This window comes from Balaenoptera ricei, chromosome 10, assembly GCF_028023285.1.
Source record: "Balaenoptera ricei isolate mBalRic1 chromosome 10, mBalRic1.hap2, whole genome shotgun sequence".
In the NCBI taxonomy this organism is placed as follows: domain Eukaryota; kingdom Metazoa; phylum Chordata; class Mammalia; order Artiodactyla; family Balaenopteridae; genus Balaenoptera; species Balaenoptera ricei.
In genome coordinates this window covers 75,000,484-75,014,439 of record NC_082648.1, presented here as the reverse complement: position 1 = coordinate 75,014,439, position 13,956 = coordinate 75,000,484, and the positions used below count along the sequence as shown (strand labels likewise).

The 13,956-nt window shown below is 37.7% G+C and overlaps 1 protein-coding gene across 2 annotated transcripts in view; it reads left to right on the top strand.

Moving 5' to 3' along the window:
* Positions 1 to 13,956, top strand: part of KITLG (KIT ligand) — an 86,468-nt gene that overhangs the window by 50,488 nt on the left and 22,024 nt on the right. For both annotated transcript variants that reach the window (XM_059936644.1, XM_059936643.1), the window contains exon 4: positions 13,667 to 13,837. In XM_059936644.1, coding sequence (XP_059792627.1) covers positions 13,667 to 13,837 — 171 coding nt within the window. The remainder of the gene's footprint in view (positions 1 to 13,666; positions 13,838 to 13,956) is intronic.

The window sequence follows — 13,956 nt, the reverse complement described above, 5'->3', positions numbered from 1 at the left end:
GGACGAGTCCATCAAAATTATTACCAGTTCAAGTATGTTAAGCACGTCACTCAGTGCTGTGTTTAAAACGTCTTTCAAAGACTATAAGGTTGTCATTTCAAGACCATTCTCTTGAAAGGCATATTTCTTTTCACTAGTTTATGCTAAAATATTTACTATCTACTACGTTCCTTAGAATTCCTTAGAACATGTACCTTCTTGTTGAACAAGTTATCCTCTTTGTTGACCTAGCAAGTCTAGGTCAATGTCTGTCCTATTGAATTAGGAGAGTTCTCTGGAAATAATAATGTAACATTATAGCAGCCTGAAACTTAATCATTTGCTTACTCACTCAGCCAGTGTCCGTTTAGGAAACACTATGGAGCTAGCACTTTATGAGACACTAAGAAACAAATATACATCAATTAGCCTTATGTTCAAAAACTTTAATAATAATGGGCTGGGGGAGTAGCTGGCCTTTTCATAATGCTTTTCTATTCTCAAAGTGATTTCATGTTTTTAATCTCCTTGGATGATCAGAAAAACCCTGTGAGGAAAGCAGGGATAGCTACTGTGATTCCTATTTTACAAATGACATCCTGAGCTTTACAACCCAGAAGCATTTTGCCCAAAGTTAAACAACTAGAAAGTGATAGAGCCTTAAAAAGAAACCCTAGGTCATCTGACTCTTAACCCTAAATGTGGGTATCTAAATAATTATAATAGCAAGGGAAAGTGTTCTAAGTGAGGCATCTAAGTAATAAAGATGCACCCTGCTCCTGACTATAGAAGCACTTAGGCCTGGGATTGCCAAACTCTCTCAGAGAAATCATGCAACTCTTTGATAAACAATATGTTAAACTGAAAATAGCGAAATAGATTATTTTGTGCTGGTATAAATCATAGATTGTGCTAGTATAATCATAGATTGTGCTAAATCATAGATTTCAGTATCGGCTAGTGATAACAAGAGCTAAACTTGTAAAAATAAAGCTGATTCATTCCACCTATTTTTTTTTCTTGTTTCTGTAATTGAGAAAAGTCCGCTATTATTTGGTCTTGGCACACTGTCCTGGCACAACTGGAGAAACTCTGTTCTTGGCTACCGCAGTTGGCAAGAAAAACAAGCCCGTGCATAGGCCTTTGGGTAGAAATAGGGGGTCTTATGCTTTGTTTTACCTTCCTTTTAAAATGTTAGTTTCTGCCAAGACCAGAGGAGTTTCCCAGTGGAGAGGCCCCTGATTATTTGTCAGTGGTCAGAGCCCCAGCTGCTGTATCTTTTGTCTTTAAACAACAGAGGGTAGAGTGGGAACCAGTATGGGTACCAGAAAGATTCTCTGGGGCCAAAGCAGTAAAATTCTGCCAGAGGCACTAGGCAGAAGAAAGCAATAGGATAGAATACACTTTATTTTTTGCTTTTGTTTTAAAAATAAGCTAAATACTCCTGAAAAGGGGAGGTTACTTTTCTAAGGGTCTCTTAAGAAAATTACCCAGCACATTGTCTCTCACAAATAGCAGGGTGTGATCCACTGGTTGGTATTTAAATCTAACAATAATTACCAATTTTATTTTAAACTCTTGAAACTATAATACTGTCAGACTGTTAGGATTTCCTTTAAGTTCCTAAACTAAAAAATCCTAAACGTTTCTGACCCTTTCCACTTACTAGTAATGTTGTTATAGAAAGAACAAAAACTGAGTTGCTGAATTTGGGCCACACATCTGCTGTCATTCTGACCTCTCTAAAATGATATAAACTATGAGTTGCTTGTGGTATTTGAGTAAAAAAATTCATCCATTTGTAGTTAAATTACATATTTATCAGTTTTCTTCTAACTTTTTATTTGAAAATACTTTCAAATTTCCAGAAAAGTTGTAAGAATATTTAAAGAACACCCATATACCTTTTAATACAGATTCATCTATTTTTAACATTTTGCCTCATTTGCTTTACTAAATGCTTACTTTCTGTGTTGCACATGTGTTATTTTTCTAAACCCGTTGAGTAAGTTGTATACAAAATGGCTGTTTAACCCCTAAAATACTTCAGTGTTTGTTTCCTAAGGATTTTATCTTACATAACCACAGTATGGTTGTCCGCTTCAATAAATTTAGCAGTAACTAAAATACTTCAATCTATTGGCTGTATTTCAATTTTATCAATTTTTTTTGCATTTTTTCCCTCTAGTACAAGATCTAATCTAGGATCATGATTTGCATTTTAATATCATCCATGATCGGCAGAATAATGGTCCCCCAAAGATGTCTCATGCTGTGACTATATTACCTTCCATGGCAAAAGGGTCTTTGCAGATGTAATTAAGGATTTGGGGATGGGGAGAGTATTCTGGAGTATCCAGGTGGGCCCAGTCTGATCACATGAATCCTTATGAGAGGGAGGCAGGAGTTAGGGACCAGAGAGAAGATGTTACACTACTGGCTTTGAAGATGAAGGGGCCACAAGCCAAGGAATGCAGGAGATCTCTAAAAGCTAGAAAAGGCGAGGAAAGGGATTCTTCTGTAGAGCCACTAGAAGAAACACAGCCCCTGTGATCACCTTGATTTGAGCCTAGGAAGACCTATTTTGGACTTTGACCTCAAGAACTATAAAATAATAAATTTGTGCTGTTTTAAGCCCACTAAGTTCATGGAAACTAATGCATCGTGTCTCTTTGGTCTTACTTTAAGACTACCCAGCCTTTCTTTGTCTTTATGACAATGAAATTTTTGAGTTATACAGCCCTCCCCTTTCGATAAAATATTTCTCTTTGAAACAATTGATGTTTTTTAATGATTATATTCAGAATAAGCATTCCAAGCCGTGATGCTACATTAAGTGATGACATGTCCTCAGGTTATCACATCCAAAGGCACACAGTGTCCATCTTCTCTCCATAGTGCTGCATGTTTTGATCTCCTGGTTCAGGTGTTCCACCTTTTCTGTGTATTTACTCGTTAACAACTAAGAAGCAATCTTTGGGGAGATACTTGAAGACCATGTACAGTTCTTCATCAAAATTTCTCTTGTGGATTTAGCATCTATTGATAATTTTTACCTGAACCAGTCTTTACTGTCATGTCAGTTTTTAATCATTATTCTTTTAAAGACAAGGTTAAACAAATAAGCCATTGGCCATACATAATGTTATTCTAACAATATGCCTCCCAGCCATCTTCCCTCTGTAGCACCCTTCCTCCCGTCTGCACGATTTTCACTGTCTCAACTCTCCCCACCTTCTTTTGCCTGGTCTGCTCCCTCTGGGCTCTTCTCATCTCCCTCGCCATTCCAGGATTTATTATGTGAGGTTTCAACTCTTCTTTAGAAGACAGGGTCATTCTTCTTTAAAAAAACAAAACAAAACAAATACACCTGATCATTTTACCCCTCCTCTTCATATGCTTTGAATGGTTGTTCTTAGGAAAAGGAGCTCCTTAAACAAGGCCTCCAAGGCTCTCGTGATCTGGCACCTTTCCAAATTCTTGTTCGGTCCCTCAACCTCACGTGTTCCTTGCTGCCACTGTTCCTTTCCTGCATGCCTTTCTCTGTACCTAGAGTGCTGGTCAATCCTTTTGTTTAGGTAACTCCTGAATCTTTCATTTTCTTTTTCTTTTTTCCTTCTATGGTTTTCTTTTTTTTTTTCTTTTTTAATTGAAGTATAGTTGATTTACAATGCTGTGCCAATCTCTGCTGTACAGCAAAGTGACTCAGTTATACACATATAGACATTCCTTTTTTTCATATTCTTTTCCATTATGGTTTATCCCAGGAGATTGGATATAGTTCCCTGTGCTATACAGTAGGACATTATTGTTTATCTGTTCTAAATGTAATAGTTTGCATCTTCCAACCCCAAATTCCCTCCCCCCCTCCCCCTTGGCAACCACAAGTCTGATCTCTATGTCTGTGAGTCTGATTCTGTTTTGTAGATAGGTTCATTTGTGCCATATGTTAGATTCCACATGTAAGGATATCATATGGTATTTGTCTTTCTCTTTCTGACTTACATCACTTAGTATGATAATCTCTAGCTGTATCTATGTTGCTGCAAATGGCATTATTTCATTCCTTTTTCTGGCTGAGTAATACTCCATTGTATATATGTACCACTTCTTCTTTATCCATTCATCTGTCGATGGACATTTAGGTTGTTTCCATGTCTTGGCTATTGTGAATAGTGCTGCTCTGAACATAGGGGTGCAGGTATCTTTTTTAATTGTAGTTTTGTCCAGGTATATGCCCAGGAGTGGGATTACTGGATCCTACGGTAGCTCTATTTTTAGTTTCCTGAGGAAGCTCCATGCTGTTCTCCATAGAGGCTGCACCAACTTACACTCCCACCAAGAGTGTAAGAGGGTTCCCTTTTCTCCACACCCTCTCCAGCATTTGTTATTTGTCTGACTCCTTCATTTTCAATTTCACTTCTTTAAGGAAGCCTTCCCTCTCCTTGAGGAAGCCATATCTTCCTATTAGAAACTCTTTTCATAGCACTCTTCAGAGCAATAATGCTTTCGTTTATTTGTGGAATTATTTAGTTGATAATCTTCCATTTACCTGTAAACTTCCTGAGGGCAGGAATTGTATAATTTTGCTCTTCTATCCTCAGTGTCCAACATATGATAGGCACTTAATAAATTATCTGCTGAAAGAAAATGAAGAAGGAAGGAAGGAGGAAAGTGCCCTAACATGTAATCACTTGTAATTTCCCTGAGGCACCAATTGAATAGAATCTACAAGATTTTGATGATGAGGCAAATGACTGTAACTCATCACACATTATCTGCACCTCAATGTCATACTGTTACCTTCTTTTAGATATGTGTGCATTGTGTAAAAACTCTTAGGTCTAAGAGCTGTATCATGCAATTTTGAGGAATCATGGTTTCCGTGAGCCTTCTGTTAGGCTACTTTTATTGAGTCATTTCCTTAATCAAGAACCTTCTTATTGTTCTCGGTGATTGAAGATTGTTCTCGGTGATTGAAGGCCGAAAGCCAAATTCCTGAAACTGATGTTCTTGACCTTCCCTAATCTTGCCCCACCTCAACCACCTCATCTTAATACCCATTCTTCCCCAACCCAAACTCGCCCCTCCAGCCAGATGCATCCCTGCCTCCTAGAATCACCTTGCTTAGTCTCAATTCCAAGGCTGCCTAGTACTACTTCCCTTTGCTAGGAATGTTCTTTTCTCCCATCCTCTCATCCAAATTCTAACCACAGAATTACACAATACCCTGGGGCTAAAAGCATCTTAGTGGTCATCCGCCTCCAAGGTCAACTTAAGATCCCTCTTTCTCATAAGACCATTTCCTACTGTTCCAGACCATGCTCTCTTCCCTGTATCATTTGGCCAGTAAAAATTGACATCACCCCTATTTTGTGCATCTGCTTCGTGCTTGTGGGGGACAAGTAGTCAGCAACACTGATGTGGTATCTGCTCTGTAGATCTTACCTTTTAGTTTATTATCTCTGAATTTCTATAGAATTTGTCCAGAAACTAATCATTTGGGGTACTTGATCATATATTGCTTACATTAGCTGTTTAAAATCGTATGCGTTATGGACTTGTCTCAAAGTACTGTTGTGAGAAATAATTAAGATATGAAAAACCCAAGATATAGTATACGTACAGTGATTGTCCTATGTCATCACAATTATTTTGTTGTTATATTTTCTCTTTTTGCTGTATTTTATCTAAGGATTAGGGATCCAATCTTTTACTCCTTTGTATTTCCTTACCATTTAAGAAGGTAGTAGCTACTCAAAAACTACTTACCAGTAAACATTTAACTGTTGGCAAAAAATGCGTGATTTCCAAATCTCGAGGAGCCCATCTTATTTGTTTATATTCCTTTGGTTCTCACTAACAGTAATGAACTCAAGCTTTACCAACAAAACAAAACAAAACAAAAAATCCCATTATTATAAGGAGACTGGAGAATAGCATTCCAGTCAAGGATAGGGATGCAGCCAGGCCTCATGAAGGGCCTGGAGCCAGGATTGGAAAGCTACCAGGTTTTCCTTTCCCCTTCTCTGCATCTCTGCCTCATGGAGGGTCTGGAGCCAGGACTGGAAAGCTACCAGGTTTTCCTTTCCCCATCTCTGCATCTCTGCCTCATTCTGTTTTGGCTGTGCAGAATTTTTCTCTGTTCCAGTCACCTGGGGGGCATATCACTGCCCCAGAGCTCCCACATTTACATATTAGTTTTGACACTGCTCAGAGACTCGTTCTCAGTTCCTATCATTACTACCAGTTTTGGGGAGGGACTTTCTGATTGACCCATCTGGCTCAGGAGGGCACTATTGTTCAATCAGCTGTGGCCGCAGGGCAAGTTCACTATTTGTAAGTGTGGATCCACCCCTCAGAATCCACCCCTATGATTTGATGTGCTCCCTATAGAAATAGACGTCAGTCAAGTAGACACTGTACTTAACTACTTCTATCTCTCATATAATAGAGTATTTATTTCAAAGGAGTAAGTGTAAAATGTTAGGTAAATGAATAAAATATAACATTAAATACGATTTTTAAGTGGCTCTTTTGTATTCTCAAACTACAGGGCCCATCTTAATACATAACTGATTATATTAAGATACTTTCAGAACATCTAGACCATTACTATCTGATAGAAGCCGCATATGTAATGTTAAATTGTCCGGTAGCTACATTTTAAAAAATAAAAAGGAACAGGAAAAATTAAGTATATTAAATTTTATTTAGTCCAATATATTCAAAATGTTATCATTGTACCTTACAATCAATATAAAATTATCAGTGGGATAGTTTTCATTTTTTTATATTTATTCAGAATCCACTGTGTATTTCATACCTACAGTACACTCCAGTTAGACATTAAATGTTCATCAGAAATATTTACTCATTTAGCTTTTTATAAAATTTACAGTTGACAATGTATATTCCCATACCTAAGCTTTTCCAAACATACTTAAAAGTTTTCCAGTCACCAAATCAAGTATTGATTTTTTAACTTTCAACAGATTGAATTAGTTAAGCAAAACTAATATTTTAGTTCCTCAGTCACACTGGCCACATTTTGAGTGATAAGTAGCTGGAGGTGGCTAACGGGCCCCCTGTCAGCCAGCACAGATTAGACCCCTGTATTTTATAGAGAAACTGAAGCTCTGAATAAGTGACTTGCCTAAAATCACAAAGTGTGTTAACGGAGTTGGAATTAGACACAGCCTCTAGTTCATCATTGCTGCCCTCACCTCCCCATGCTGATCTTTCCTCGTGGTGCTATTTTGCGTCTGGTTCAGAGGCCATTTATAGGCCTGCCCCGGGAAACATCACATATTTATAGTGTTTTGACTGATTACCATCTTAATCAGATTGAGGTTTCTACATCACTTTAATTCAAACAAGAAAATGCAAAGTTAGATGTCTACAGTGAACACTGAAAACCCAAATTAATTGTTTAGACAGAAGACTAAAATAAATAACGACAAAACCCAGCTCCTCTAAAAGGGAGTTAAGATTTTGGAGACTCTATAGTAGTAATGTGAGCACACAATATTTTACAAAGTGTTATTGTAGGAATGTTTTAAATCTGCCTGCCCATGGAATGTTTGAGAGTGGCAGAGAGTGTCAGCTTTCTAGCCCTAAGAGTAAAAACCAGAGAGAGTTCGCTAAAGGCGATTAGCATTTGCTCTTTGGTTGCAACGATTGCTGGGAGAAATTTGCTTTCCGTAGTATAACTCAGGATTCATTGAAATGAGACAGAGCCATTTCCAATTCTTAAGAAATCTCTTAATTGAGGTTAAGGACCAGTGTGCCTCGTCCAGATGTGAGACCACATGAGTCATGGAGAACCCAGCAGAAAATACTGCAGCTGTATGTGCTTTGACTGTATTCACTGATAAAAGAACTAGACGAGTGCTTGGGAGTCTTGGTTTCTAATATTTGTTCTAAGTTTGTTGTGTAATCTTGGCAAGCCACTTCACTGCTTTAGGCCTTGGTTTTCTCATTTATGAAATTGGTGGGACTGGACCAGATGGTCTTCAGCATTTCTTCCAGATCTAAACCGTTGTGATTCCAGTGGCATGGCTCTAGATTCTTTTGTCTGCCCAGCCAGGAGGTAAATGCTAGAAGCACAAGAGGAAAGAAAGGAATGCTTCTGTGCCCTGGGCATCCATACCTCTAATTCTGGCAAAATTGAGGGTTGACACTCATTAAAGAAAACAAAACAAAAGCAACCAAACTGGGTGGTAATGCTGGTAATTAGATTGGTTGGATTAGAAGATGGGGTGAAGACTCACTGTGAATATTCCTCAGAAGCCGCATAGTTTATGAGCCAGGCCATTCCTCCCTCGGAGTCTCTAATGGATATTTTACCCCAGCTCCTTTGTGGAGAAATCCCTCACAGTGCAGACAACTACTTGAGGCCCACTAAGGAAGCAGACACGTATCTAAGACAGTTACCAAATGGAAAAATAGTGCCAAGTGCATCCATGAAGAAATGTTAGGGTGTGTTTTGTCCACTTTCAGATTCTAATTCCAAAAGACTTATGGTGACTGCTCTTAGAGACTCTCTCTTCATCTAAGACTGATGTGGAAGAGTGTGTCAAATGTTTTCAACTATTAAACCAGAACAGTTTCTTAAATGAAGCAGGGGATGGAGAGGAGAAAGCAGGCCAGATTTAGCAAGTCCCCAGGATGTTTTTATTTCAGCCAGCGACTCAAATTTACCAGTTCTGGGTCCACAGAGGTATTATGTCATACATCTTATGAAATTCATATATCATCTATTTTAAATTTTCATTGTTGGTTTTTGGAAGCGGTCATATTCCTGGTTATGTTTAGAATGCTTTCAATTGTAGTAGTTTTTATATCTTTAATTGTTTAGTTAAATCATTAATTTGGTGCTTATTGTATTTTAAAATCCCTTAGGAAGTTCACAGTTTTTACCCAAATCTTCTGTGGTGGCATGCTAGCAGGTCAAGGACATTGAGTCAATATCATTGATTCAGTTAGCATTCTAGAATGATACATGTTATATATGTGTGTATATATATATAATTTATATATACACACACATACAAAGATGAATAGAAAGCATGTGTTGCTCCAGTAGTCCTAAATAGAGCTGCTATAATTGACCCAGAAAATGTAAGACAGAGGCTACCAAGAAAGAAGGTAAGAAATTAAGAGTATGGAGTTAAGGAGTTTGGAGTTTTTCAAAACAAAAACTATATTTCTTTTTGTATGTATATAGGTGAATAAAACATTAAATTATGTGTACTTCAGGAATTTGAAAGGTACTCCTTACATCACCTCTTTGACATCCTGTGTGACTTTATCAACTTTATTAATGCTTCACATTCTTCTAGTGAAATAAAGAACGTTATGTATATCTTACATTCTTCTGATACATGTTGTGAGTTAATATTTATATAAAACGATTTGTTTAAAATGGTCTCTGAAAGATAAAGAGCGACAATAATGCCTGTTATTAAGGTGAAGGAAAAAATTAAATTTGTGACCCTCAAACTTTTAATTATCTATTTCCTAATCATAATCTTGGAAGAGGTGAAAAACAGAGTGACTTCCTATCATCTCACAAATGAAATATTTAGTTCACTGAGTTTTGTTCTCCCTGCAAATCATTGACTATATTTAATTAAAAAGAAAATGCGAAACTGCCTGATATTCTTGTCAAAACTGGTTTCCTTTCTTGCAGGCAGACAAGTTAAAACTGGCTAATATTTAATATTGTTTACCTCAGTTTTATCTTTAATAAATCCAATAATCTTTAAAAGCTAAATTATAACTGTTTAAACAAATTTAGTGAAAAGAACGAACTTTGAATTGATTAGTCTTTTCCAAGAATGAATAATGAATGAAATACAGTTAAAGACGTTTAGGAATATATTTCTCAGCAGTGTAGTCCAGAAGTTTATGTCAAATATCAACGAATTTTTCATAACTCTAAAAGGGCAGATATTGGGCTAGGATTAGACTGTGGGATTTCCAGGATTTAACTAAGAAATTAGAGGTTTAGGGTTGAAAATGTTACTGGGAAAAGTTGATTGCTTGGACTGTTGATTAGGTATGTGAAAACAAGGGTGGGTGGCCATGGGGCAAGTAGTCACAGTTAAATAAGAACTTGAATATGGAATGTAAACATAGAGTTCATTTGAAAATAGAGACAAACAGAAGTGGCAGTAAGCACCCCAGAGTTCCCAGTTAAAAATAAGAAACATAAACAAACTCTTTTCTGCTTTAACCACAAAATAAGCAACAAAAAACAAACAAAACCAAAAAGAAACAACAACAACAACAAAAACCAACCTGTTCATTTAAGGCAAAGACCACAGAAACAAAAGGAGTACCTTAGTTCAGAACAAGGGAATTTGATTTTGGTTCCTACACGTCAGAGGATCTGAGAGAAGGACAGGCAAGCTTATTCACAAAGTGGAGCAAGGACAGAGTTTGAAAAGATTAATACATGAGATCTGCTTGCTGTGGAAAAATTTGCACAATTTCAACGGAATGAACGAATTGGTGAAGGCTGTTCTACCCAATAAGTACTATTAAGGCAGTATTTACAGAATGTGCTGTTTCCTATATCCTAGGAAATCTGTGCCTTGCTGATAGGGCTGACTATCTAAAAGGAATTATCACTGTCTAAACAGAGGGAAACTTGGAGAGCAGTCAGCCCCAAAAGAGAGACTGACAGCTTGTAAAGAGACTTGTTAAGGATGCAAATATGAACTTGCATATGCTTGAGATAAGCATTAATTTTACAAAACAAAGAGTTCATTCTCAACATGTTTTGGAAACACAGTCTTTGAGAACTTGGTTGATGAGTCAAATGAAATGGCCTAATTGAACTAATTCCCATTTAGGGGTTTGTTTATTCTACTTATCTGAAGCCAGAGCCAACACTCCCTAAAAGTTTTGAATGGCATTTAATGCTTCCAGAAATTGCAGCTTACCTATCTGTAGATAAGACAGTTTCCCTTTCAGCTGAATCATATTAATTAAAACTGTTCTGTTAAATAAATATAAAATGGCCCCCTTGTATAATTTAGAATACATAAATTACTTGACCTTCCCCCACAGAGATATTCTGCTGGTAGGTAAAGAAATAAAGTTTGGTGGTTTTATTCGTTTTACATGGCATCAGTTACTCTCTCTGATTACAACATTTTCATTACAATAGGAGTCATTTTAAATTATTTAGGATCTTAACAAGCCAAGACCATTTTATCTTTGCCAATAATTATCTTATTTTTCTCACTATAACATTTTAACAGGGTTAAAAAAATAAATCAGGACCTTTACTTAAAAGATCTTTATGAGAGAGAAGATAACGTTACAATATACCAAGTATGTGAATTTATGACCAATTATTATATTTTAAGTGATGTCACATTAATTAAAAAAAATTATAATCCATTCTAACATACTAAGAAGTTTTTCCTAATAATCTAAACTTTTACTGATCCACAGCCATTTATAGCAGGGGTTGGCAAACTATACCCTATAGGCCAGATCCAGTCTGCTGCCTGCTTTTATATGGACAGGTAGCTGAGTTTGTTTTTTACAGATAAACATTTACAGTCTATTTGATGATAGAGAAGGCTTTTAACCCCAAGCAAAATGTTGACCCAAAATAAAGCATTCCATTCTTCTTACTAGTAGACCTGTATTACAAAAGAAATTAAATTCAATTTTTTTTAAATTTATTTAATTTTTGGCTGCACTGGGTCTTTGCTGCTGCATGCAGAAAGGGTTTTCTCTAGTTGCTGAGAGCGGGGTCTACTCTTTGTTGCAGTGCGCAGGCTTCTCATTGCGGTGGCTTCTCTTGTTGCAGAGCACGGGCTCTAGGCACGCAGGCTTCAGTAGTTGTGGATCGCAGGCTCTAGAGCTCAGGCTCAGTAGTTGTGGTGCACGGGCTTAGTTGCTCCGCGGCATGTGGGATCTTCCCGGACCAGGGCTCGAACCCACGTCCCCTGCATTGGCAGGCGGATTCTTAACCACCGCGCCACCAGGGAAGCCCTAAATTCAATTATTACGCAAAAGAAATTATATTCAAGTATAATCATTACCTGTTAAACTTTGTAATAAAAAAAATTGTGGAAATTTATTTTCTCTTGTATAAATGGACCTACACAATATCCTTGATTTTTGCCTCTTGGCATAGAAAGCCTAAAATATTTACCATATAGCCCTTTCCAGAAAAACATGGACCCCTGTGATGGAGTATTTTTTCTCATTCATTTTTATTTTTTAATTTATTTTTTATTTTTGGCCGCTTTGGGTCTTCGTTGCTGTGCGCAGGCGTTCTCTAGTTGCCGTGAGTGGCGGCCACGCTTCATTGTGTGGGCTTCTCATTGCGGTGGCTTCTCTTCTTGCAGAGCACAGGCTCTAGGCACGTGGGCTTCAGTAGTTGTGGCACACAAGCTCAGTAGTTGTGGCTCACGGGCTCTAGAGCACAGGCTCAGTAGTTGTGGCTCACGGGCTTAGTTGTTCCGCGGCCGGTGGGATCTTCCCGGACCAGGGCTCAAACCCGTGTCCCCTGCATTGGCAGGCGAATTCTTAACCACTGCACCACCAGGTCCGTGTCCCCTGCATTGGCAGGCGGATTCTTAACCACTGCGCCATCAGGTAAGCCCCTCTCATTCATTTTTTAATCACACCTACATCAGTTCAGCGAGTAGTTTCTGAGCAACTCCCATATGACAGACACTGTTCTAGGCCCCAGGAGACACTGTAGAGAACAAGGTTTTATAAAAATACTGCCTTCATGAAACTTACATTCAAATTATGTACCTCATCTCCTCAAAACTACCTTGTTTCCATTATTCCCATTCTATAGAGAGGCAAAGTGAGGTTCAGAGAATTTATGTAGCTTGTCTGGAGTCTCTCAGCCAGAACTGAACCCAGTTATGCCTGACTCCAAGGCTTGAGCTTCTAACCAGTGGGCAGGGCTGGCTTCGTGGGCAGGGGGCTCCATGCTTGGTTTCATGCTCTGCTGTCGCCATCTTGAAACTCTTAATCATTTTTTTGAACATGTTTTTGAACAATACATACATTTCCATTTTGCCATTGGCCCCACAAATTATGTAGCTGGTCCTGCCACTAAGGCAAACGTGCTTCTCTCTCAGACCACATTCTGCCAGGGCTACTTTTTATTTTTTAAACACGCATGGGAATTCATCTATGAAGAAGCCTTGAAATCTATCAAGGTCTTTAGAAAAATAAGTTATTATTAATCCACTGATTCATTTTCCAATTCACCAAAAGACTGGAAGTTCCTTGAAGACTAGGACTCTCTCCCACAATAATTTTTTTGTAGTTTCCTCTGGGCCTGAAGTTCTTTTTAGAATACAGTAAGTAGGAAATAAATATCTTTCAATAGAATTAAATTCCATTAGTATCTGAACCTTGTCAAAGGCTCTGTCTTGGCTCTTCTTGTCTTAATTTTACTTCCATGGAAGAACAAAATCTTTACCATCAACAGTTTCCTCTGATCTTTATGCATTTGTAAATTTTGAAACAGATGTTAGGTATGAGTTAAATAAAACATAAGAACTAACCTGTGTTGATATAAGGAAATCCTTTGTCCAGGAGTCCATGACTGAAACATTGATGGCTTTGAAGGGTAAGCCAAGGTTACTGTACTTAAAATAGGTGCTTTATCTTCTTTTCTTTCAATTTCTTACAGCCTAGTCATTGTTGGATAAGCGAGATGGTGGAACAATTGTCAGTCAGCTTGACTGATCTTCTGGACAAGTTTTCAAATATTTCTGAAGGCTTGAGTAATTACTCTATCATAGACAAACTTGTGAAAATAGTCGATGACCTTGTGGAGTGCATGGAAGAACACTCATTTGAGGTAACTTTGTATTCATTGGGATTGCTTTTTATTACTCTTCTCTAAAACCTGTGCTGATTGGTCATGGCAGGGATGGGGGCATATTTGTGAGATTTCTAATTTATAAGTTTTTAATTAAA